Source organism: Anopheles marshallii, chromosome 2 (genome assembly GCF_943734725.1).
Source record: "Anopheles marshallii chromosome 2, idAnoMarsDA_429_01, whole genome shotgun sequence".
Taxonomy (NCBI): Eukaryota; Metazoa; Arthropoda; class Insecta; order Diptera; family Culicidae; genus Anopheles; species Anopheles marshallii.
In genome coordinates this window covers 37,633,079-37,659,284 of record NC_071326.1, presented here as the reverse complement: position 1 = coordinate 37,659,284, position 26,206 = coordinate 37,633,079, and the positions used below count along the sequence as shown (strand labels likewise).

The following is a 26,206-nucleotide window of genomic DNA, read 5'->3' as shown; positions in this document are numbered from 1 at the left end:
TGAACATTCGCGTCTATTCGCGTGAGATGACTTGACAATTTGGATGTTTGGGTTTTGTCACCTTCTTTGACAATCACGCAAGATAGACAACCTGACCTTGAATGTGATACAATCTCAAATACGGTATTGGAACCACTTAAACATCGTGAAGATTTCGTTTAATACCACAGTTTGCAATTTATGCTACGCTACAGGTCCGTACAGATGGAGAGAAAATCACAAAGATGGTATTGTTTACAATGCCACAATTGTGCCGACACGATTCAACCCTGGCATTATACCGACTCCGTTCGACAGCTGTCAAGTGACGCCATTTTGTTCGGTAACGTCACCGGCGCTCGCTTTGCTTTCGCTCCTTTCGCGATTTGTCAAAAAACGCGATCTATACGGTGTGGCCGTACGGTCTGTAACTTTCGCCGTAAAAAACGAGATTTATCTCATTTTCACGTGCCCGAAAAGTGTATGTACATCAACCTAAAGTGAGCCGCAAGCAAGTGTAAACGAATTCACCATGTCTCGCTATGTGCAACGTCCGGAAAATGCTCTGAAAAGAGCGAACGGTAAGTATGGTTTTGCGGTCCCTGGGGTGGCTGCTCCGGGGGCGGCTCAAATTCCAATATGGACGACACGTCAAATGTCCACGTTTTGATGCGCAACGGTGTGTGTTTGTTTGTGCCGGTCGTTGGTACCTCTCGTTGCAGAATTCATCGATGTTGGTAAGAAGGCGCGTGCCCTGGACACCCTCCAGGAGGTGTTCCGGGCGAAGAAATGGAACTACAACTGGTCCGAGTCGGTCATCGAACCGGTCATGTTCAAGTATCTGGATCTTTGCGTGGAGCTGAAGAAATCGCATATCGCGAAGGAAGGTCTGTTCCAGTACCGGAACATGTTCCAGCTGGTGAACGTAGGCTCGCTAGAGAATGTGATCCGCGGTTACCTGAAGATGGCTGAGGAGCGCACGGAACAAGCGCAACAGCAGTCGTCCCAGGCCATCCTGGACATAGACGATCTGGACAATTTGGCTACGCCCGAATCGATCCTGATGAGTGCGGTGTGCGGCGAAGACGCTCAAGATCGCTCGGACCGTACGATCCTGCTGCCGTGGGTAAAGTTTCTGTGGGAAAGCTACTGCCAGTGTTTGGAGCTGCTGAAGGTGAATTCGCACTGCGAAACGCTGTACCACGACATTGCCCGGATGGCATTTCAGTTCTGTCTGAAGTACAACCGCAAGATGGAGTTCCGCAAGCTGTGCGAGAAGCTGCGCAAGCATCTGGAGGACATTAGCAAGGTATCGTCGCAGACGGCGAATGTGAGCATCTCGAAGCCGGAAACGCAGCAGCTCAATCTGGAGACGCGCTTGCATCAGCTCGACTCTGCCATCCAGATGGAGCTGTGGCTGGAGGCGTATAAGGCCATCGAGGACATTCATGGGCTGATGGCAATGTCGAAGAAAACGCCACTACCGAAGACAATGGCACTGTACTACACGAAGCTGGCCATGGTGTTCTGGAAGGCAGGCAATCAGCTGTTCCACGCCTCGGCACTGCTGAAACTGTTCCAGCTGTCGCGTGATATGAAGAAGAACGTAACAGCAGAGGAAATCCAGCGCATGACGACGCATGTACTGATTGCCACGTTAGCTATTCCGCTACCATCGGCCCATCCGGAGTTTGATCGGTTCATCGAAACGGACAAGAGTCCCATGGAGAAGGCACAGCGTCTGGCGTTCCTGCTCGGGCTGCAACAATCACCCTCCAGGGCTCTCTTGCTCAAGGAGCTGATCCGATTGAATGTTCTGCAGCTGGCAGCGCCCCAATTTCGTCACCTCTACCATCTGCTGGAGGTGGAGTTTGATCCACTGAATCTGTGTGAACAGGTGCAAAAGATCGTGGACGACATTGAGGCTGATCCGAACTCGGTGTACGGACAGTACGTGCAGGCCTTGAAGGACGTTACGTTGGTGCGGCTGGTGCGTCAAATTTCACAAGTATATCAAACGATTGAGTTCCCGCGTCTGTTGGAGTTGGCAAAGTTTGCCGATTACCACCACCTGGAGCGCATTCTGGTGGACTGTGTGCGTCACAACGATATGCAGATTACGATCGACCATCGCAACGGGTGTGTACATTTCGGAACGGATCTTTCGGAGAGCCAGCGGGAGGACCATCCGGACGGGCCGACGCTGCAGTCGATGCCCTCGGAGCAGATCCGGTCGCAGCTGGTCAATATGTCGGTGGTGTTGCACAGGGCCATTGCTACGATCGATCCGAACCGCAAGAAGGAGGAAAGGGAACGATTGCGCGCGCAAATGGTGCATCAGTACGAGGAGAACGCGGACAAGGAGCACCAACGCATTTTGCAGCGCCAGAAGAAGATCGAAGATCGCAAGGAATACATCGAGCGGATGAATCAGGAGCGCGAGGAGGAAGAGCTGCGCCAGGCAGAGGAGCAGGCTCGTATGTTGAAGCTGGCCGAACAGCGCCGGCTGGAAGCGGAGAACGAGGAACGGGAGCGCAAGCGGCACGAAAACGAGCTGCAGATGATGAAGGAGCGCAACATGAAGGAGAAGATCGAACAGATCAAACAGACCGCTACCGGGCAGAAGCTGCTGAAGAAGCTGGACGAGGAAGAGATCCGCAAGCTGAACACGGAAGAGATTGCGGCCCGCGAAGCGGAAGAACGTCTGAAGGAGCGCAAGGCGCATGACAACAACCTGAAGACGCAGGAAAAGAAGATCGATTACTTCGAGCGTGCCAAGCGGCTGGAGGAGATTCCGCTCATCGAGAAGTATCTGCTGGACCGTTCGGTGCAGGACAAAGAGTTCTGGGAGAAGCAGGAAGCGGACCGCATTGAGGCGGCCATTGCCGAGCGCAAGAATGCGGAGGCGTGCCAGGAACGGTTGAAGCGAATGTTGCCCGATCGCGATGTGTACTGGCAGCAGCTGAAGAACGAGCGTGGCAATCAGTTCGCGGAAAAGTTGAAGCTTTTCAATTTGGCGCTGGAAGAGGAACGCAAACGTCGGTTGGCAGATCGCGTTGTTAAGCGCCGCGAGGAGCGCCGTATGAAGTGGCTGAAGGAGAAGGAGGAGGAACGGCGCCGTATTGAGGAAGAAATTCGCAAGCAGAAGGAAGAGGCAGATCGCATTGAGCGTGAGCGCCGTGCCGAGGAGAGACGCATTGCGGACGAAAAGAACCGCCAGCTGGCGGAGAAGCAGCTCGCTATTGCGGAAGAGGTGGAGCGCAGACGGAAGGAAGAGCTTGAGCAGATGAAAGAAGCGGACGGTCGTCGGGACCGGCGTGCTGGAGGTGCCAGTGATCCGAAACCTGAAGAAAGCTGGCGTAGAGGGCCAGCGGCTGCTACCCCTAATCCTGCCGCCACCACTAGTGATGAACCGAAGAAGAATGTCTGGCAGGCATCTGGCCGATATGCACCCGGACCCCGTGAGCGAGGTGCAGAGACAGGAGCCAAAGATAAGTGGCGTACGGGGCCGGAAGATCACGAGAAGGATGGAGGTGCACGTGAAGGTGGCGGTATGCGTCGTGGAGGGGAGATGCGTCGTGGACAGGATGACCGTGGACCTATCCGACGTGGTGCTGGTGGTGATGACCGTGGCGAGCGTGACGATCGTGGACCGATCCGTCGTGGTGGTGCTCCACCGGCAACTGGAGGTCCACGCCGCGGAGATGATCGTCCGGGCGGTGGGTTCAATCGTGATCGTCGCGATGACCGTGGTCCACGAGGCGGTGACCGTGATAACAATTGGCGCCGCGGTCCGGCCGAAAATAGCGATGAAAACCGACGCGGCCCGGGACAGCGTGATGAAGGACGACAGGACACTTGGCGCAATCCGCGTCAGGAGGCTGCACCCAAACCGAAAGAAGAACGACCACAGCGTGAACCTCGCCCTCAGGAAAATGGTACAAGATGCATTCGTAAACATAATAGAACGTTTCTAATATTTTTATTCTTGTTTTTTTAGTACCCCCACGCAGTAACGCCGGCCCAGATGAAGAAGGATGGACGGATGTGAAACACCGTTAGAGATAAGATGTGCTACACTCCTGCTCTTCTTCCACGGATACTGTCTGCGGCTAGTGCTGCAATTGATTCACGGACAGATCTGAACGTTGGCAACGGTTTGCTGTATTCTTTGTGACATGCATGGTAACATAGGATAACGGAGAGAGAAAAGGGGATCGACAGTGGCATCTATGCTTAGGTAACTTCACAATAAAGTATAATTACTCATATGGGAAATAACTTTTCTGCGTTTACGCTTGCATGTAGCTTCAGAAATTAAATACCATAGTCTCATCATTTTGCTATAGACGATAATACGGTGGGATTAGTATTATGAAATGTTAATAAACGAAATGTTTCTCAATAAATACATGATGGTTCAATGATAAGTACTGTACTTATAGCTTGATAACAGCTCTTCGGCAATACTTGACCATAATTGCAATGGTGGATTAAGCCCTTTGGAGGCCCAAGGTGGAATGGTAGTAGGAGCATCTTTTTCAAAAGAATTGTGGTTGAGATATATCATAAGAAGCGAAGAGATTCTAATTTTTGACACCAAGAGAGCATCCTTCCTTTTGTCCTTTTGTTACATAACCGTTGTCCTTGTTTGGTACGTAAAACATATAAAACGAAATCACGATTGCTGACAAGTAAACATGATCAATGCGAAATCAGGTCAGATAAATGATGCATTAAATCAACGAAGGACTATTATTGTTACCTCTTGTTTGGGATGCTCTCCTGGTAGGAGAAATCAGGAAACTGCTCGTTTGTATGGAATTGAATTGTCGTGTCAACCGACCAGGAGTGTGAGAGAGATGAAGAATGCTTATCGTTTCTTCTATCGCACTTGCACTGACGATCGTTCTCATGAGTTTGATAGTATGCGATAGTGGTAGCCCATGAATTAGAAGATCTCCTATCGCGTTCAATGATGACATGCGAAAGAGAGACAGCTACATACACGCTGCTGGGGAATTAATGTTATCTCCTGTTTGCGACACTCTCTTGGTTTCTAGTGATGGGAAATAAGGAACGAACGAAGGGGGTAAAGATTCCGCGCCTCACCTGAATAGAGTGAACAATAGGTTAGGTCAGGTTATAAAATCGCTGATCGCTGAACAACTTGAAAAAGTTTAAAATAGTGAATAAACTTACGCTTCACGTTTGTGGCGAAGGTTTTATTATCTTCTTCGAAGCGTCCTAGAGCGGAACGACTAATGTACGTTCCAAATTAAAAGTCTTATATAGTTAAATTGTACGCTAATATAACACACCGATCATCAACATCATCTTGACAGAACTGTGCGAACGTCCACAGCGCTAATTACGGTTCGCAAAGCTCAAAGTCCTGAAGGTTAATATTGATACCGTTCCGCTCGTACTCCTTCACGTACTTTCGCACCAATGCCTCCGTATCGATGCAGTCCAGCTTCTCCTGTATGCGCATTCGCAGCGGATTCTCGATGGCATCCATTATCTGGTACCGCAGCAGATTCGGCAGTATATTTACAGCGGCCTCGATAATGTAATCGAATGTACCCGCACCGTCACAGCGCACCTGGATGTTGCCGAGTTCCAGCTGAATGTCTTGCAGTTTGAGCTTCTTGCGCAGATCTAGAGGTTGCTCGACCCGGAACTCAACCCGTATGTGTTCCACCGTGAACTGTGCCCGACCGGCATGGGAGAGCATTCCGCGACCGATCGATATTTCCCACTGCGTCGAACCAGTGATCCGTTGCGTGGCCACGTGCATCCCAAGCGTAGCGGAGTTGTTCTGCATTGTCACGGAGATGTCACCGTACCGGTAGAAGCTGGAACCACCGCTGATCCACGTGTGCATCGTCTGCATGCCAAAGATGCCGGCCGTATTGTTGTATTCTGGCACGAGGAACGGGTCGAACCCCTTGGCACGCACTATCCCACGCATCTCACCGATCGCCATATCAAGCGGTGAGATCGAATTGGGCAGGATGAACGCGTTCTCGACCGTGATGTTCAGCATCCGGGTGTCGACTTCCTCGCGGATTTTCGTGTACGCTTCGGACAGCATGAACGGTTTCATCGTGTCGTACACCAGGTTGGATGCCGAGTTGACCACACTCTGGAAAATGCTACCCATGAAGCCGAGGTTCTGGAAGTCCATCGCCATATCGTCGAACGCAATGTCCAGCTCGATGTCCTTGGTGCGCAGCGTACCGTCCCGTTCGACGGCCAGCGACACGTTTGCCTTGGTGAGCACATTTCGCATCAGCACCGTGAACGGACCCTCGGCACGGTTGAAGAACGTGCTCATCGTGTAGTTGCCATTCACATTGATCTCATCGATCGATATCTGCGTCGTGATGGACATGCTGTTCAGCTCGGTGCGGAAGAACCGAATCCGAAACCGGGACATGCCGTGGGCGAGCACATTGCGCAGATGCATCTTCGCGAAGGAGAACGATTGCTTTATCTCCGGAATGGGCATCGGATCGGGTATGGTCGCGCCCGGCAGTCCAACCGGATCCTCCTGTTTGTACAGATCGATGATGGCAAACAGTTGCTCCGAGAGGAGCGTTTCTCCGGCCATCTGCAAACCTGCCCGGGCGTTACCTTTGGGCGCTGTTGGGAACGTGAAACATTGAATTGTCTGTCGGACAGCTCGTTATAGATTGCTGGTGCCTCCACGTTATACGTACCGTGCGGGGTGCAGACAGCCCCACTGATAAGACAGATCAAATTGATCCACAATAGGGTGATTACTCCTCTTGCCATCGTCACTGGCGATCACCGACACGAATACAACTATCAAACACGAAGCAATACGCACCACGGTACGCCGCAAACGCCACAAGTAAATTGAAGTTTGTACGTCCAATGCCGATTCACAACTGGCCTCGGCCGATCCCGAGCAGCATCACGCTGCCTGTGCGGTGCTATGCTTGGGATGAACGTTCGCATCTTATCAACATTATCAGTTGCTTGCGTTCGGCCGATGACGACGATTCGATCCTCAGCGTGCTGAGAAAGCAAGATCGGTACGCTACGCCCCGAGGAACGCCTGTTGCAGGAATAGATTACTTTTGGGAAGGTTGCTCGACGCGTCGGGGTCCATTCCGGTCTTATCAGCTGCGCGCAAAAGATGGTTCAGTGAGTTCGTCGAATAGGTACGGGGAATTGTAGACAGAAGCTAGGGATTGTAACGATTGGATTCATTTCTACCAAACGGCTAAAGCTATTTTTGCCATGTGTGTGTCTGTCGTTCGTAGTTTTTGTGGATTTCTAAAAAAGTTTTGGTAGAAATTGTTGCTTTCTTTGATGATGAACAGGTGATTAAGACTTATTCTGAGCAGGAGACTTCAGTTTTGAAATAGATCTAGCAGTAGTGTGTTAATTTAGGTACTTCTTCTAAGCATTAGGATAATTTAGAAGCTGCAAACCTTTTATTGCCTAAACATATTTTAATTGGTTATGGCAGTATAGCTTTACAACGCAAAAGACTAACTTGTCTCCTTAGTAGTAGTGATGTAGATCATCATTCCGAAGATTAGCCGTCTGCTGTTCTACGGAAGGTTGCAGGGACTTGGCAGAGATATAATTGATTATAAGGATGATGATCACATCCGTGTACCTCTCAACTAATCCCGATGCAAACAAAATAGAAATTTGGCTGAGTAATGAAAACGTGCCTTGTATCTATCGAAGGTGAAATTATCTTTTTCTCCAAATAGCCTAGACAGTTAGTGGCTTCCTTCTTGTTCTACACATGCCCAACCTGTGATTTAACACCGACAAACAAACATTCTCGGTGCACAAGAAAGGCAAGTGTATGGGTGTTATCAGCTAGCCATAGGCCAAACAATGACAGACATAGTCTCAGGTATCAGCATGCGATTTACGCAACATTTCATTTGTTGAGTGTTCGTTGTTTTAATCGGTAGTAGAAGCTTTCACTGCTGAAGCGGAACGCTTGTGCAGTTTTAAAGTTGTGATCAAAGCAAGATACCAAAATTCCTTCACTACCACGAGATTATCGTTGGCAGCTTTTCATCAAAATTGGGTCCAAGCTAGGCTAAATTGCTTATCTCGTCATTATTTATGTGCTAAGGAGTTGGTGATTTGTTAGAGCCCACTTATTTGCTAAAGCCTTTATCCTATCATTGATTTCCGAGAACATCTGGTACATCATTTTTGCTTGCTAAAATTTGCTCTATTTACTAGAACTCTCTGCATTACTCCGGGGGGTTTGCTTCGCCTTTTCGTTCAGCACAGAACTAGTGTTTTAATATTACACCGCTTTAGTTTAGCTAATCACTTTATTGCCACACTTCTCGGGACGCTGCACCAGAAGTAAGTTGTTGTTGTTGTTAAAAATATTAAAGAGACTTTGAAACATGAGAGTTTCTTTCGTCTCTGGAAAAAAAAATTAAATAAAAGATATAATAATAATAAAAATAATAAAGATAATAATAATAATAAAAAAATAAAAATAATAATAGGGTGACCGAGTAGACATATGGGGAGCAGGAGACTGCTACGCATATGTCTACTTATTAAGTTGTAAGGTAACTTAAACCCTTATCCTGTGAAAGGCAGACCATCGTAGGAGTAGTCAAATCAAACACAAGTTTCTTTCTTTCCTCTCTAAAATATAAAATAGCAGTGTAATAAAGTTTTGGTTTGTTTTTTATATAATTTTCCGGTTTTTTTTATTTTTACTTACATTTTTCTTTTTTTTATAATTGCTTATCTAATTTGGTTTTGCGTAAGAATTTAGTTAGTTTTTTTTTGAGAAATTGGATCCGGAGAGAGTATTGTATCGATATTGTTGTCCAGGAAGCACTGCGATCTTTCAACATTGTATGCTAAGCAGTCTGTAAGAATATGTCTCACTGTGAGTTGAACCCCACAGGTTTGACATGTCGGAGGAGGATCTTTGCCCAATCGATAACTGTGAGTCAGTCTTGTGTGACCTATTCGCAATCTAGAAAGGATTTGTTGAATTTTGTGGCAAGGATGATCTTCCCAAGGAAGGGTTGACATCTTGATTGACCTTAGAAATCTGTCAAACTCATTTTGCCAACATTTTTGCCATGAATTTGAGAGCTGGAGTTTGTACCATTTGGTTGCATCTCTCTTTGATATCGGATGATGGTTACCATTGTTAGATCTTCGGCCTTCGTTTGCTAGTTTGTCAGCTATCTCATTGCCTGGTATTCCAACGTGACTTGGGATCCAGCAGAATGATATCTTGTGAAGTTTGGAAGATGAATCTATAGCTTGTATGTGGGGATCTTTCGTGCAGCCATGTTCTAGAGCTGTTAGAACACTAGCGCTGTCGGAAAAAATCACATAAGGAGTGTTTTCGTAAGTTTCCTCTTCAACGGCCAGACCAAGGGCAATGGCTTCCGCGGAAAAAATAGAGGTATTATCCGGAAGCTTTATGGCACAGTTGGAGATTTCGGAGTAAATTCCGCATCCTGCAGATTGATTGTGGATAGAGCCGTCCGTGTAAATTTTTTTGTGGTTAGCGTATTGGTTGTGTAAATGGTTTGAGAAAATTTGAAAAATTTGTTGGGAATTGTGCCGAGGGTGTTTATGTATGAACCAATCAATCTTAGGCTGAGTTTGGTTCCACGGGCGGTCGGTTGTTCTAGGAAGTTTAAGAATTTTGGGGAGATGAAGTCCGGTTAGATTGAAAAAAGCTGTATTGGCTCGTTGTATATGAGGGGAACTGAATGAAGATCTTTTTCGATGCAACGAAGTCCTGAGTTAACTAGGTGTTGTGTTATATGGTAAGAGAAAGGAAGCTGTCCACTTTCGCATAATAGCGAGTTGATGGGGCTAGTAATGAAAGCTCCTGAGGAATATCTCAGGGCTGTGTGGTATACTGGAGCTAGAAATTTAGTAAACCTTTCTTCTTCTAGTGAGAGAATTTCGGTACCATATAGGATTTTGGGTAAAAGCCAACAGTTTAGTAGGCGGAGGAGTATAGATCTGGAAGCTCTGAATCGTCCACATCCTAGTATTTTGAATAAATTTATACTAGTTTTAACAGTTCGTTTGATATTTGGTGTGTGTGGATGAAAAGAGAGATTAGAATCAAATGTGATACCTAAGATTTTTGCTTGTCTGGTTTTTGGTATTATTGTATTGTTGTAAGTGATAGGTTTGGTTTTATCCGATTTGTTTGTATGATGATTTTTATTAACGCGTAGAATTTTGCATTTATCTGTGGATACCTGGAAACCTGTTCATCTACACCACTGTTTTAGTTTATTAATCCCTAACTGTAGTTGGTTGCTGGATTCTAGACCTTTGGAAGCGGAAGTTATAAGAACAATATCATCTGCATAAATCAGGGGTGTAATGAAGGGAGGAATTGAAAGGAATAAGGATTGGATGCAAATTAGAAAAAGGGTGGGAGATAGTATAGCACCCTGCGGGACTCCGTTTTCTAACGTGTATTGTTGTGATGAATAAGATCCAATAATGACGGAAAATGTACGGTTGGATAAAAAGTTGGCAATGAATTTCGGTAACTGACCCCTAAATTGCCAGTTGTCAAGTTGTTTTCATATTGAATGGCGCCATGTAAGATCATACGCTTTTGCAAGGTCCATAATTGCAATATCTGAAACCGAATTCTTCTTGTTATCATTTGTGAGCGTTTCCTCGAGATTCGCGAAGTATGTTTCTGCACCGTAGCCTTTACGAAAAGCATGTTGGTTAGTATGTAGAAGTTGTCTGTTTTCTAATTCATGGCTAATTCTTCTGTTGACCATTCTCTCTAGGATTTTAGCTATACAATTTATTAGTGAGATAGGCCGATTACTATCAACTTCATGAGGATTTTTGTTGGTTTTTGGTATTGGGATTGTGAAGCAACTTTTTTTGTTCTGGAAATTTTCCGGACTCCCATATTTTGTTATATATTTGTAGGAGATACTCTAGGGCACAGACTGGTAAGTGTTGTAGTAATGGATAACCGATGCCATCAGGGCCAGCGGATTTCCCCCGACATTTTTTTAGAGCAAATTGGAGTTCCCTAATGGAGAAAGGTTTATTATATTCGTAGGTGCGGGATGTATCGAAAGACGGTGTTTTAGATTCAGCGGATGTTTTATATTTCAAAAAATCAGGATGATAGTTGTTGTTTGAAGAGATAGACTTGAAATGTTTGGCAAAGGCCTCGGCTATTTCAACTGGATCAGTTACGGGATTTTGGGAATTTATAATAGGAATGGTTGGTTTGGATGTCTTTCCACCTAATTGTTTGACTTTTCTCCATAGATCCTTTGAAGAGATTGTAGGGTTGATATCTTTGGTTAATTTTTCCCATGTTAGCTCCTTCGCTCGTTTGATAGTATTTTTTGCAATCAGGTTAGCTTCCTTAAAATGTTCCACTAGATTGTTTGTCGACACTGTATTATTTCCATTTTTACGGTGTTTACATAATTTACGAAGACATTTCCTTCTATTTTTTATTGCTGCTGCAACTTCCTTGTTCCACCATGGCGCAAATTTTTTTGGAGGTATGCCACTTGTTTGAGGAATGCTGTGTTGTGCTGCCTCTTGTATTATTTCTATCAATCTTCCCTCACTTACATTCATGGCATTCCAAGGGACATTTTCTAGAAATCTATTAAACTCAGACCAGTTAGCTTCCTCATATTTCCATCGAGGTCTATTAATAATTTGAGAACTTATATTTGGCACTGCATTTATTTGAACTATAAAAGGAAAGTGATCGCTACCATGTAAGTCGTTAGTAGAAATGAGCGAGAAATTTGGAGCTATGGAAGAAGAAATAACGCAGTGGTCTATTGAGGAACTATGCCCAGAGTCTGGAGCGATACGTGTAGGAAAATCATGACCAAGTGCGTAAGCTTGGTTGATAGTCAGAATATCTTCTATATCTGTACCACGTGAAGTAGTAGTGTGACATCCCCATTCTTTATGTTGTGCATTAAAGTCCCCTATTATTAAGATAGGCGATGGTATTTGGTAAAAGATTTTTTGAAATTCGGTACTAATGTCGCTTTTTGAATTGGGAGAGATGTAGGTGCAAACTATGTGGATATTGACAGGAGTTTTGATATGAATACAGAGTGAGGGAGTAGTGGTGTTTGTGGGTACCTGTTTAAATGGAACTTTTTTTTGAATTCCTATGGCAATGCTGTGATGAGTAATAGGAGATTTTTTTGCAATCCAATTATAGTTGTTGAGAGGAGAATGTGTCAACAAATAGTCGGAGATGTGAGATTCTTGTAATGTTATGATTTCTGGATTGTATTTATATAGTAGAAGTTTCAGTTCGTCGATATTTTTAGTAAAGCTACGAATATTCCAATTAAGGATAAAATTTCTTTTTGAACGTGGATTACTGTCGTTAGCGATTCTTTGTCTTGTGGACGGCACGGCGAAAAATAAAGGAATAATTATTGTCAACATCATATTGAAATATTCGATAAAACCTATTGAGTGCACACAACTATTTTTTAGCTTTTTTCTTAGTTTTCTTGGATAGTGTTGGCTCTTCGAATGACTCTTCGCTAAGCGAGCGTGGATGTTTGGAAGCCGTGATTGTATTGGTATTATCTGTGGTTGTTTTGTTTGTATTCGTAAATTCAATGTCCGAAGAATTGTCTTCAGAAACCGAAGCTTCAGTTTTGGCGGTTAGTTGTGCAATTGTGTGAGTGAGGCTTTCTATTTGTGCCTGTAGTTTGTTTACTGTCTGGGTGAGTTGTTCTATTATTTTGTCTTTGGGGTCAGGGATCTGAGCTGTGGTCAGCCTTTGTTGTACAACACTAGCTGCTGTTTCCCGGTTGTATTTTTGGAGGGATTCCTGAATGTTGCGGGCTTCACGGAAAGTACAGTTACGGTCGATTTTTATCTTTATTAGTTCTGTCTCTTTCTGATAGTATGGGCATTTAAGATCAAAAGCGTTGTGTGGGTTTTTGCAATTTATGCAAGTGGTAATTTCTGTGCAAGTTTCGTGGAAATCTCCTCCACAGTTTGAGCACGCCTGATTGCTTTTACAGAATTTTTTTGTATGGCCGAATTTTAGACAGTTATTGCAGCGCATTGGACGTGGATAGTAGATACGTGTCTGAACACGTTCCATTCCGATGAAAATGTATTCTGGTATCTTAACAGCTTGCATTGTGACTACATAGGAATTTGTTGGTAATGATTGCCCATTTGACAGTTTTTTGAAACGGTAGATGTCGGTAATGTTGTCAATTTCCAGGTTCTTTTCAATTTCATCAGTGGACATATCAGATATCGAGCTACATGAGAATACGAACTTCACTGAGTTGAGGGTAGCATGAGGTTCAATTGATATTTTTTCGCCGGTCACAAGCGCGCTCACTTTTTGCAGATCATGAAATGTTTTTTTCCGATCGTGTTTCGATCATATATGTGTGTGCGTCAATCGCATGGCCACTTTCGACTTTACCTTTGGCACGTTTTATTGTGTCACTTATGTTGTGTCGTCACTTTAGTAAAAACGTACTCGCACAATTACACATTAAAACTCGTTTATTACACTAAAAGATAACACACACGATAACGCAAAAACGACTGTCTCCAGCGGACGCCCAAACGAGAAAAAAAGCGTAAGGATCGCGAGAGCGATCGGGTAGGGCAGTTCTCGGCACATCGGATGCTGTCGGTTCCCAGACAGCAACGAGTGATTAACTGGCTGCGTACGTGATCAAGGTGTACACAACATCTCCCCCGGTTAATTGAGCCAATAGGCTCCGAGCCGACGTGGAAGTCTTCTAACACGAGAAGACCTACGTGGTAAATCGATAGGCTGATCCGTAGTACCACCAATTGGTTCGGGGATGTACGCGGTTTGGGATGGCGTCAGAGATGAGGTCGGTCGAGGTGCATCTACAGGTACGGCGCCGGTTGTTGATTTGGCAAGTGGAGGCGGTTCAACTACGTCTGGCGCTGAACCACGTTGGCCGTCCTTCGCTTGGCCGAAGTTCCATTCCGTTATCAACACCTCCAGTGGTAGCTGCTTCGTTACCGCTGAACTGCTACCAACTCGTCGCCTTAGCTGGTTAATATGCCTACGAAGTAAACGGTCATGCTGGTCAATGACCTCGTACATTACACGTCCGCAACGACGAATGATCTTTCCTGAGATCCACTTCCATGAATTATTAACAAACTGTTTTGCCCATACGGTATCGCCACGCCGGAATCTACGAGCTGACTGATCCTGTGGTGAAGGAGATTCTGCACGTGGTGAAGGAGGTCGCAATAGTTCTAGAGCTGTTCTTATTGGACGACCAAACATAACTTCAGCCGGACTTTTCTGCTGTTCCAATTGTGAATTTGGAGTCGATCGATACGTCATGAGGAATAGGTCCAAGGCCTCTTCTAACGTAGTTTCGTTCGTTTGGATTTTCCTCAAAGCTCGTTTCACCGTATCGACGAATCGCTCTGCCTGCCCGTTGGATTGTGGATGAAACGGGGCCGTTGTGAGATGTTCTATCCCACTATGCTGACAAAATTCCTTAAATAAACCGCTGACAAATTGCGGTCCGTTATCGCTGACCAAAGTTGCAGGCATGCCGAAACGTGCAAACAGGCTTCTCAATATAGCGATGGTAGCTGATGTGGTGGTGCTTGATGTTTTCACTATTTCTGGCCACTTCGAATAAGCGTCGACTACGATTAAAAGGTACGAACCTTCCCACGGACCTGCATAATCGATGTGAATCCTAGTCCAGACGCCTGAAGGTTTTGGCCATGCCACTGGGGTTGCCCTTGGGGGTGTTTTTGCGGCTACTGCACACGCTCCGCAATTTGCTACATAGCGTTCTATATCGCTGTCCAAATTTGGCCAATACAGGTAGCTACGTGCGATTGCCTTCATCCTTTGTACTCCTGGATGTCCTCGATGAAGTTGGACCAGACAACGAGTGCGCAAACTTTCTGGAATCACCACCCTCTCTCCAAAAATAATACAACCATCAATTGTTGTCAGGGATTCCCTTCTGGCATGAAGCTGCGCAACATTAGTTCCAAAAGAAACGTCTCTAGGCCAACCGTTCTGCACGTACTTGTACACCTTCTGCAGCAACGCATCCTGTTGTGTGGCAAACTGGACTTCTCTAAAACGAAGAGGGAAGGCGTTTAATGCTTTTATAGTAACTGACCTTAGATCTTGCTCCAATTCCACACTGGCGATTATGTATTCAGCTTCCGGCTTAGAGTGGTCTTGTATGAGTCGCGAAAGGACATCAGCGTTTCCAAATGCGCCTGTAGGTATATATTCGATGTTCATGTCATACAATTGGAGCGTAAGTGCAAATCTTTGCAGGCGATTTGCAGTGTACGTCGGGATTCCCTTTTTGCTGCCGAATATGCGTACTAATGGTCGGTGATCAGTTTGTAAGGTGAAGTGGCGGCCATACAACATCCGATGAAATTTGGTTACCGCAAATATTATGGCCAGTTCCTCTCGGTCGATCTGGCTATATCCTTGTTCTGCTTTAGTGAGTGCTCTTGAGGCATGCTGAACTACACGAATGGAGCTGTCGGGATATTGATGGCTTATCGTAGCTCCTAAACCCACTGACGATGCATCTGCTGATACGATTATTTTCTGTGTTGGGTCGTAGTGCGTTAACAGTAGTTTCGATGATAGCAATGATTTGAAAGTCTTAAACGCTTGCGAACATTCTTTCGACCAGTGAAATGGTGCGTTGGTTTCTAATAATTTGTCCAAAGGGTAGCGTAGGTTCCTCATATTTGGCACAAATTTGCCGTAGTAGTTAATAGCACCCAAAAAAGATCGTACTCCTGTGAGGTCTGTTGGCTCCGGCAGTTTTGTGATAGCCTCTATCTTCACTGGATCTGGGCGCAAACCATTGACGTCGATGATGTATCCCAAATACTGGATTTGTTTGACCTTAAACGCACATTTCTCCGCGCGAATAGTAAATCCGTATTCTTCGATTCTCTTCAGAACCTCCGATAACTTAGCAGGTAAGGGAAGTGGATACTCATGTGGCTGTAAGGCTGAATTCAATCCGGTTGAGTAGTCACCACAGAGTCGAACACTTCCATTTGCTTTCCTTACGACGACCACTGGTGCCGCCCATTCCGAATAGTCGACTGGCGTGATGATACCTAATCCTTCTAGCCTCGCAAGCTCCTTGTTGACGGTTTCTTCCATCGCATACGCGACAGGCCGTTTCGGGCGAAACACTGGTCGGCTGTCTGGTCGTAGCTGCAGGTGAACACGGGCCTTAGTGCAAAGTCCTAGGCCTTGGAAAACCGATGGAAATTTGTTCTTCCAAATGTCTGGTTCCGCTACTCCAATCTGATTACAAAAGTAATTCATTGGAACCGCTCCTAAAGAGAAAAGGGTTACCAGGTCCGCTCCTAGTAGCGCCAATTCTGCTCTCGACACTCGAATTGTGGCTCGCTTCACTTTACTGCCGATGGACACGTGTGAGGTGAATTCCCCTTTCAGTTCAAGGATGTCGCCTGAAGCTGCTTTGGCCTTAACTGTTACTGGCACTAAGTCTGGTCTGCCCAACTGTTTCCACATACGCTGACTTATCACGGAAATATCGGAACCTGTATCCAGCTGTAATCGAGCTGGCTTCTTTCCGATTAGGATGTTAACATATTTCCTGTTCTGTTGTACACCGCAGACGTTCACCTGTACCACTTTCGATGCTGCAAATTTGTGACGATCGAACTTGTCACGTTTACCACGGCGATTGTAGGTAGAGCAAAATCCCTCGCGATGGCCAACACGGGCACAATCTCGGCATTTGTGCGCTTTGTATGTGCATTCTCGAGTCCAGTGAAATGCACCACACAGCCAACATGGATTGCGGGGTTTGGATTCAGAATATCGTTCACTGTTCTGCTCGTTCCTTGCTGGTCGTTGGTATCGCTGCCTTTGTCGTCCTGTATGCAATGTGTGTACGCGTTCATTCACTCCAGGTGCGATCATTGCACTATCGGCCTTGACACGAATTAATCGCTGACAAAGTTCCGCCAACTGCTCTAAGGTTGCATCTTTCCGTTCCTCCAAGTTAGCTAGCAGCTTAATGCGAATGTCTCGGTCACCTTCGTCCTTCAAACCACACACGAGGACGAGACATTTAAACTGCTCTTCTGTCATCGACGAAAATTCTGCTTCCACACATGCACGATTTACGCGGCAAGTAAATGCTAGTAAGTCCTCATCGCGTGTTTTCATTGTGTTAAAACACTTAAAACGCTTGCACAGGGTAGACTCCATTTTGCCGAAAAGCACCGTAAGCTTTTCCACCATTTCGGTAAACGCGAGGTCACGGGCGGATCGTGGCAGGATGTAATTTATGAATCGGGCGTGCTCAGCAGCGCCTAACTTACGTCCTAGTAGGCGGACTTTCGATGCGTCGTCTAGGCGAGCTGCGTCCTGTGCAAAAAGATCCTCATACCTCGCATACCAAGACTCGAACGTAACGCCTGCATCGGCGTCGTAACGGAACTCCGTAATGTTACTAGCAAGAGCTTCGAGGATGAGCTCCGGGTTGCTGGGCTTGGGCGGTGGATGCTGTTCGGGCTGTTGAGTCTGCGGCGGAGAAAGCTGCTGTTGCACTAATTGTGAAAGGAGTGCTTGTTGCTGTGCTAGTTGAGCTTGCAACAATTGCAGCGTTTGCTGTATCGTAGGGGCGTCGGTTTGTTGCGCTGGTGGATTCTGCGATGGCGGGTGCTGCCAGAACGCGGCATTCAGGGCACCATTTTGTGATAACCGACGCTGTTCCTCGGTGATCGGCGTCTCTTCCGGACTGGACATTCTTGGTCGTTTTCGCGGAATTTTCAGTTTTTAGCACGCGTACCGTATTCGTGAATCCTCGTCGCCAGTTGTTGTGTCGTCACTTTAGTAAAAACGTACTCGCACAATTACACATTAAAACTCGTTTATTACACTAAAAGATAACACACACGATAACGCAAAAACGACTGTCTCCAGCGGACGCCCAAACGAGAAAAAAAGCGTAAGGATCGCGAGAGCGATCGGGTAGGGCAGTTCTCGGCACATCGGATGCTGTCGGTTCCCAGACAGCAACGAGTGATTAACTGGCTGCGTACGTGATCAAGGTGTACACAACAACTTAAGATCCACGGGTTTTTGGGGAGCGGTTTGCCCTCCAGAGACCGTAGAACCAAATATCGTTTTTCCCCGAATTCGTTATTTTTGTCCATGTATTCTGGGAGAGTCCTATCTCTTTTCTCCCTCCCGATGAGCGGGGGGAAACCAGCAGAAGCTGGTGTCCCCAGCATTGTTATTCCTGTTCGAACAGGTCAGGCACTGCACCGATTGTATTTACAGTTATGTGTAGGCACCGAAATGAATCTCAGCCGTACACCAATACACTGACGCTACAAACTCACAAGAACTAGCACACTGCAACACAAAACTAGGGAGTGGTATTTCTGCACCGAAAAAACACAACCTCTCGCGTTGACGTCTCACCAATGACTCGTCTTCTTTCTAGTGATGGGAAATATGGAACGAACCTGGTGGAAAGATTCCGCGCCTTACCTGAAATCGCTGATCGCTGAACAACTTAAGAAAGTTTGAAATAGTGAATAAACTTACGCTTCACGTTTGTAGCGAAAGTTTTATTATCTTCTTCGAAGTGTCCTAGAGCGGAACGACTAATGTACGTTCCAAATTAAAAGTCTTATATAGTTAAATTGTACGCTAATATAACACACCGATCATCAACATCATCTTGACAGAACTGTGCGAACGTCCACAGCGCTAATTACGGTTCGCAAAGCTCAAAGTCCTGAAGGTTAATATTGATACCGTTCCGCTCGTACTCCTTCACGTACTTTCGCACCAATGCCTCCGTATCGATGCAGTCCAGCTTCTCCTGTATGCGCATTCGCAGCGGATTCTCGATGGCATCCATTATCTGGTACCGCAGCAGATTCGGCAGTATATTTACAGCGGCCTCGATAATGTAATCGAACGTACCCGCACCGTCACAGCGCACCTGGATGTTGCCGAGTTCCAGCTGAATGTCTTGCAGTTTGATCTTCTTGCGCAGATCTAGAGGTTGCTCGACCCGGAACTCAACCCGTATGTGTTCCACCGTAAACTGTGCCCGACCGGCATGGGAGAGCATTCCGCGACCGATCGATATTTCCCACTGCGTCGAACCAGTGATGCGTTGCGTGGCCACGTGCATCCCAAGCGTAGCGGAGTTGTTCTGCATTGTCACGGAGATGTCACCGTACCGGTAGAAGCTGGAACCACCGCTGATCCACGTGTGCATCGTCTGCATGCCAAAGATGCCGGCCGTATTGTTGTATTCTGGCACGAGGAACGGGTCGAACCCCTTGGCACGCACTATCCCACGCATCTCACCGATCGCCATATCGAGCGGTGAGATCGAATTGGGCAGGATGAACGCGTTCTCGACCGTGATGTTCAGCATCCGGGTGTCGACTTCCTCGCGGATTTTCGTGTACGCTTCGGACAGCATGAACGGTTTCATCGTGTCGTACACCAGGTTGGATGCCGAGTTGACCACACTCTGGAAAATGCTACCCATGAAGCCGAGGTTCTGGAAGTCCATCGCCATATCGTCGAACGCAATGTCCAGCTCGATGTCCTTGGTGCGCAGCGTACCGTCCCGTTCGACGGCCAGCGACACGTTTGCCTTGGTGAGCACATTTCGCATCAGCACCGTGAACGGACCCTCGGCACGGTTGAATAACGTGCTCATCGTGTAGTTGCCATTGACATTGATCTCATCGATCGATATCTGCGTCGTGATGGACATGCTGTTCAGCTCGGTGCGGAAGAACCGAATCCGAAACCGGGACATGCCGTGGGCGAGCACATTGCGCAGATGTATCTTCGCGAAGGAGAACGATTGCTTTATCTCCGGAATGGGCATCGGATCCGGTATGGTCGCGCCCGGCAGTCCAACCGGATCCTCCTGTTTGTACAGATCGATGATGGCAAACAGTTGCTCCGAGAGGAGCGTTTCTCCGGCCATCTGCAAATTTGCCCGGGCGTTACCTTTGGGCGCTGTTGGGAACGTGAAACATTGAATTGTCTGTCGGACAGCTCGTTATAGATTGCTGGTGCCTCCACGTTGTACGTACCGTGCGGGGTGCAGACAGCCCCACTGATAAGACAGATCAAATTGATCCACAATAGGGTGATTACTCCTCTTGCCATCGTCACTGGCGATCACCGACACGAATACAACTATCAAACACGAAGCAATCCGCACCACGGTACGCCGCAAACGCCACAAGTAAATTGAAGTTTGTACGTCCAATGCCGATTCACAACTGGCCTCGTTCGATCCCGAGCAGCATCACGCTGCCTGTGCGGTGCTATGCTTGGGATGAACGTTCGCATCTTATCAACATTATCAGTTGCTTTGCGTTCGGCCGATGACGACGATTCGATCCTCAGCGTGCTGAGAAAGCAAGATCGGTACGTTACTAGTGTTTTAATATTACACCGCTTTAATTTAGCTAATCACTTTATTGTCACACTACTCGGGACGCTCCACCAGAAGTAAGAGAGCGTTTCCCACACCAAGTGCACATCTATTTATATCCTGCCGTGAGTGCCCCGCATGGACACTCCCTTTTTTTTCGTTAGAACGGCCTGGCCGTATCGACTTATTTTACCACGTAGCCGGATAGTCAGTTCTTGCTAGTCCTTGCAAAATCCGGATGGGATTTTGGTCCGGTCCGTTCGTGTGAAGACCGGCGCCGCTACCATCATGCCACCGGGCCGCCCCATGGACACTTCCTTAATAAGGAGTGAATCCTTAACTTAACAAATAATACTTACAGTGCCTAACCTAACTTAACGCCACAACACTAGAATGGATACTTGGCGATCACTATTTGATCACTTAATTGGGTGCTACAGTGCCCGGTATATTCCTAACATTGATAACATCCACAAAGCATTATTTTTTTTGTGAGAAATATTCACATAAACTATAAAGCAATCCCATTCCCAGTTTTCAGCAATCCAATTCATTCTTCTACGTAGGGAAACAGAAAAGTTTCTAACCAAATGTTTCCCGTTTCTCGGCAGGAGGACACACGAACGTATAAGCGATTCGGTTGTCACAAAACACGTGCCACCAAGGTTTTGCGGTAGTCGGGTTTCGCCGCATCATGCCTGAGTTGCGCATCCCTGTGCAACACATGTGGGAACTTTGCAATTGCTGACTGCTGCAACAAACTGCTACATTTAACAAACCATAATTTACTCACAGCGATAGGTCTCAAGCAACCTGAAGATAGTGGAAACGCTTCCAAAACATTGCGGCTACCTCAGAAATGTGCAATATGATAGCGTTCCACTGTACGTTTACAGTGCGGACGATTTAAACCATTGTTGGAATTTATCAGCACTTTAAATATACGCTTTATACAGTGAATAATGTTGCCTCCAGCATCAGGTAACATACATTGCTACAAATTTGCTCACCACCCAATGACACGGACCGATGGGCACGACGGATGCAGCAGTTACATTTGTTAGCGTACGGGCAAATTACTCGCCATGCAATTTTTATTTCACCTGCAAGTGAGTTTGTGGCATGGCATTTGAAGAAAAAGCGAATCCATTACTCTCTACCCATGGAATCCTTCCGAACCCCATCCCAACGGGTGACATGCTGTCACATTCACGGAAGCAAGCTCGTTGTTTTGTCGACCCAGCTGTTAACGAAGATAAAAAAAAAATCCTCTTCGGTAGGTTGGGTTGTTCCCTCCGCACGGTATGCGGTGGAGAGATCCCGGTTCTGCTCCGGTTTTATGTGCCTTGAAATTATGACGAGCCAAGTTGGAACGTTAATTAGTTTGCAGCTGCTGCTGGCTGGGTAGGGTGGGGCATTTTATTGTTCCTGGGATTTCGTTCGGTGTGAATGGCAAGGACCGGTTCAGCTCGGCACAGACTGCCACGGAAAGCACGGTCGCACAGAGAAGCGCTTTCTAAGGAGCTTCACGTTTTCCCGTTTGCACATCCCCAACGAAAGGGGAAGCATTGCCGACCTCCCGCTCGGGGATTGTTCCTGTACTGGCGTGAGGTGTTTGTACGTCTGCTAGATCTTGGTTGGTGGGTAATGTATTAATTTCCGGAAAGTAGCAAACGCAAGCGATAAATATCGACGGCGATGGAATAAATCCCGCGAAAATCAGTACCCGACCGGTTCGTGTGCCGGCCACGGTTTTGCCCGAAATGCGGGGTGCGCCAACGCGTCTTAAGGGATTAAACCGGAAATGCTTCCGTTGATAAGTCGTTCATTCGATTTTTATTAAATTGCACAACCGGCAACGTCCCGCCGATTGTTGTCGACGGTGGAGCGGCATGCTGGTAAAGGTAAAGCTGTACTAGGCATAATTATCTTTACGTGAGACGAATTCGGATGGGCTCGGGGTGTACGTGAACTTAAATAATGTTTTCTTCCTCTGTTTTTCATCTCCGCAACTGGATCGTTAGGCAGGGTAGTACTGGGACGGTATGGTAAAATATTGGAATATACTCCCGGTATACGGTTCGGGTGGGGGATGAACCGTGCCGGAGGATCGGCTTTGCGATGGCGATTACGTGCGATGATAAATTTGAGGGTTAAGGGTTATTGTTGCCACCGGCAGGTAATCTAAAACGTGATTTAATGTTCAGATAGAGCAGTATTTTTTGCTTATCTTATAAATTATAGCATCGTTAAAGGAAATATTCTCACTATTTTCTCCTTCTACTTCTGTTTTTCCAAGCCTCGGTACCGATTTGGATGGATTAATCATACCTTGAGCATTGTTATTATTTTACAAGTCGTACTAATTGTTATCTGTTGTTTTTTAACATAGCTTCGGCAGATCGAAAATTACTCCATGTACCAAAACTATAAGGTCACTTTAGAATTGTTCTTTTGTAGATAAACTTAATCTTTTAGAAATGCGCTTAAAAGTACAAAAAAACATTAAATTCATAATTTCACGCATAACGAGCTAATCTAACTGCTACAAACATTTCCCTTCAGCAAGCAAAATATTAAATCTCACGAGCTTTCGGGTACCTGAAACTCTTGTCATAAGCTCGTTGCCGAAGTCGAAACACTGACGAAACTTCATCCTGAACGTTCAGAAGCTGGCCAGATAAATGGCACCAGAGAACTAACCACGGATGAACCTTGAGACGCTGGTCATTTCGTTGAGGATTAAGAATTAAAAACAATAACACCGAAAGCTTTTAATAGAGCTCAAGGAAGATTCCTAGAATCCCTGTATCCCAGGAACATCCCTCGGATGAATGTAAGTGTTAGGTTTAGGGAAGCCAAACGATAATAGAACAAAGAGTCAGTTGAATGATAACCGTCAGGCGTAACGAAACTGGTGCATGCTATGGTTTTATTTGCGAAAGAAGAGCGCTCTCACCAGTCAGTACTGTAAGCAGTTATTGCTTTACTTCCTCATGTGTTAGCAAGCAGAATTCAGAAACAATGGACAATGAAATAATATCGTACAACTTCATTGTTATTTGTCTCTTAAACTTTATTTCTCATTCTAAACCAAAACTCCGTATAATTATGTTACGCACTGTATAAAGGGTATGATTTTTCGAGTTGGTTTTATGCAATTTGAGAACATAAACCTTCATAATGAAAAATATGAAATGTCCCAACTAACGTAAATTAACGACTGTTCCGCTGCGTAGTTCCATAAAACATTGTATTGCTACATGAAAAAAATGTTTTCAACGAAAAGAAAAAGCTTAGAAGAATTGGAATGTCATTAGTGTTGAGTGCTGTACCAATTTAATTACATAATTACAACAAACAACGGTAACAACGGGCAGCTTGAAGGTGTTGACACCTTCGAAGGAATATTCATCGATATTAATGGCTTTTAATCCGATTTAATACAAAACGCCCAGCCCGGATCGATACCGCGCGCTACGTCTAGTGTTGTTTTGCAATCAACTAAAGCAAACACTCTGCAAACAGTCACCAACTGCACCGTGCCACGGTGCCCATCACCCGGCGGCTTCCTGCTCTGGGTGTTGCTGGCCGAACGAACGATTACAAATTCATTAGCAGCCGTTGGTACAGTTGTCACTGGTGCCTGCGGAGATCAACAGTTGCGCTGGTTCGTACACAGCCGCACAGCAATAACCATCAGCCGCCCGTTTCGAGAACAGGCGCAGGATTAGAAGGAGGCGCTCGTCCGTGGGCTGCGAGCTGCTGGGAAAACCAACACGTCATCATCGTCGTTGTCGGTGGGCGCTCGAGAAGCAAAACATTTTCCACACTTACCGTCTTAATACTTTCTAATTAGTTCCTGCGGCGTATTCGCACCTTGCCAGCAGCAGCGTGTAGGTGGGAAGTGGGACACACTTTTTTCTTGTTCTCTACGCCCGGTGTTGATTGCATAGAAAATGTACACTCACTCAGCCAACATCTTCCACACTTAATCCCTTTCATCCCTTTAGCGGAGCAATCGTTTTAATTCAACGCGCCAGTGTCAACCGGTTGTCGCTTGTGCGGAAAGCAAAACTTCGCTAATTTATGCGCGAAAAGAAAGTAAATACGGGGAGCATACCTTTGCTCGTTGCCAACTCAACACCTCAATTTTGTTTTACAGTGAGCCAAACAGCTCTCCAGAATACGCCACCGGGTTGAGCGGTGACTGAAGCTTGCTACGAAGGGAAACCGGTGTTCCAGATTGTTCGCAAGGAAGGGATAAAAGCAGGTAAGATACCGTGAGAGAGAAAATAAAATAAACACACCTCCAACATTTCGCTCATCCGTGTGCTTACTGTCAAGAGGTGATTTAAAACGTGACAAACGAAAACTAACGACATCACAACGGTTGACAGTTTCGTGAATGATTTAATGCAACTAGCTGCTTTCCTCGGTCCTTTCCATACAACTCACTACCGATTACGTATTCATGCTCTAGTACACACTTGCGAGTGTAAGTTTTATTCCCTGATAATTAGCCGAACTCGACCTGAGGGAGGACTAGCATCTATGCTGCGGTACTGACGGGTACTTGTGTGGTTACAACTCGGTACAACTCATGCAATTCATGTTTCTATTCAAATGCTTTTCATTGGAAGAACTTTCACAGCAATATCCACGGCATATGCACACACCTACTCGCAACATTTCTTTTCAGATGTCAAACGGTATGGAATAGAAAATGCAGTTGAGTTTGCATGACGTTATGCTTGACATTTTCCAACATTTTCACCAGTAGATAGGTACCAACAACGCGATGAAAGGGTAAAATTGATAGTCGAACACTCAATTCAATCATATCATCCATCTTGGTAAGGCATTGTAAGGTTAGTGTATGTACAAGCTCAGATGTACATACAGATTGCAAGGACATAATAGCCAGGTGTTGAGGAGTAGAATGAGTTTACGCTTGCTCTAAATGGGTTTGTTGCCAACATCACACCAGCGAAGAATAATCTACTTTTTTCTTGCTTACTTAACTTCAAAAACCCTTATTAGATACCGGCTGCATTGAATCGCTAAACGTACTTACTAGATAGTGAGACTAGTCGCTAATGTTTAGGAAGTATGGTCTATGCGAGATTCAAACTTGGAACGAGCGTGTGTTGAGAAACGCTACATTTGACATTGCATACATTTAGGCGCATTTCGCGAGAGTATTCGCGTATGGGTACTGAAGTGTACACATTTCTCCTTGGCTTCTGCCTTATTCCGAGCATACATGAGTGTGTTGCTAATACGATACTTTAATTTTTGTTGTTACAACTATATTTATAAATAATTTAGGTACGGTAGGTTAATTAAAATTACAACTGATAAACATGTTTTTATCAAACGATCTCTATTGATTACTCCATTTTACTTTGTTTGTCGTTATGCTGTAAAGCCATAATGAGATTACCATGTTTTGTGACGTGTATACAGAGCTTTCCATCTGGGGAATACAAATTTATATTCGCAGGATTCAATTCTGCAATTATAAAATGAGCAGCCTATGTGTAATTAATTAATGGGAATCTACTATCTACGATATATTTGTGTGTTAAATATGCTATGTTGTGTTTTATCTTGAAAAAATTGAACCCACTACAGAAAGGTTGTTTTTTTTTGTATTGGCTTTTATGGATTGAGTTTCAATCAATATTCCTAGAATG

At 45.7% G+C, this 26,206-nt stretch overlaps 3 protein-coding genes across 3 annotated transcripts; 1 reads left to right on the top strand and 2 right to left on the bottom strand.

The window, feature by feature from the left end:
• Nucleotides 1-511: 511 nt before the first annotated feature.
• On the top strand, nucleotides 512-4,041 carry LOC128718885 (eukaryotic translation initiation factor 3 subunit A). The gene is made up of 3 exons (XM_053812501.1): nucleotides 512-560; nucleotides 702-3,917; nucleotides 3,980-4,041. Exons 1-3 carry the CDS (start codon nucleotides 512-514, stop codon nucleotides 4,039-4,041), a joined length of 3,327 nt encoding a protein of 1,108 aa, XP_053668476.1.
• Nucleotides 4,042-5,350: 1,309 nt separating this feature from the next.
• LOC128707242 (uncharacterized) lies at nucleotides 5,351-6,780 on the bottom strand. Its single transcript, XM_053802193.1, has 2 exons — nucleotides 6,705-6,780; nucleotides 5,351-6,627 (listed from the first exon to the last, which is right to left on the bottom strand). Exons 1-2 carry the CDS (start codon nucleotides 6,778-6,780, stop codon nucleotides 5,351-5,353), a joined length of 1,353 nt encoding a protein of 450 aa, XP_053658168.1.
• Nucleotides 6,781-18,806: 12,026 nt separating this feature from the next.
• Nucleotides 18,807-20,236, bottom strand: LOC128709096 (uncharacterized). Its single transcript, XM_053804080.1, has 2 exons — nucleotides 20,161-20,236; nucleotides 18,807-20,083 (listed from the first exon to the last, which is right to left on the bottom strand). Exons 1-2 carry the CDS (start codon nucleotides 20,234-20,236, stop codon nucleotides 18,807-18,809), a joined length of 1,353 nt encoding a protein of 450 aa, XP_053660055.1.
• Between the last annotated feature and the right edge of the window lie 5,970 nt (nucleotides 20,237-26,206).

Coding starts and splice junctions, on each gene's coding strand:
- LOC128718885 (XM_053812501.1), top strand. CDS start 512: ATGTCTCGCTATGTGCAACGTCCGGAAAATGCTCTGAAAAGAGCGAAC. Junction 561..701: donor TGCTCTGAAAAGAGCGAACG/GTAAGTATGGTT, acceptor CTCTCGTTGCAG/AATTCATCGATGTTGGTAAG. Junction 3,918..3,979: donor ACCTCGCCCTCAGGAAAATG/GTACAAGATGCA, acceptor TTGTTTTTTTAG/TACCCCCACGCAGTAACGCC.
- LOC128707242 (XM_053802193.1), bottom strand. CDS start 6,780: ATGGCAAGAGGAGTAATCACCCTATTGTGGATCAATTTGATCTGTCTT. Junction 6,628..6,704: donor GGCTGTCTGCACCCCGCACG/GTACGTATAACG, acceptor CGTTCCCAACAG/CGCCCAAAGGTAACGCCCGG.
- LOC128709096 (XM_053804080.1), bottom strand. CDS start 20,236: ATGGCAAGAGGAGTAATCACCCTATTGTGGATCAATTTGATCTGTCTT. Junction 20,084..20,160: donor GGCTGTCTGCACCCCGCACG/GTACGTACAACG, acceptor CGTTCCCAACAG/CGCCCAAAGGTAACGCCCGG.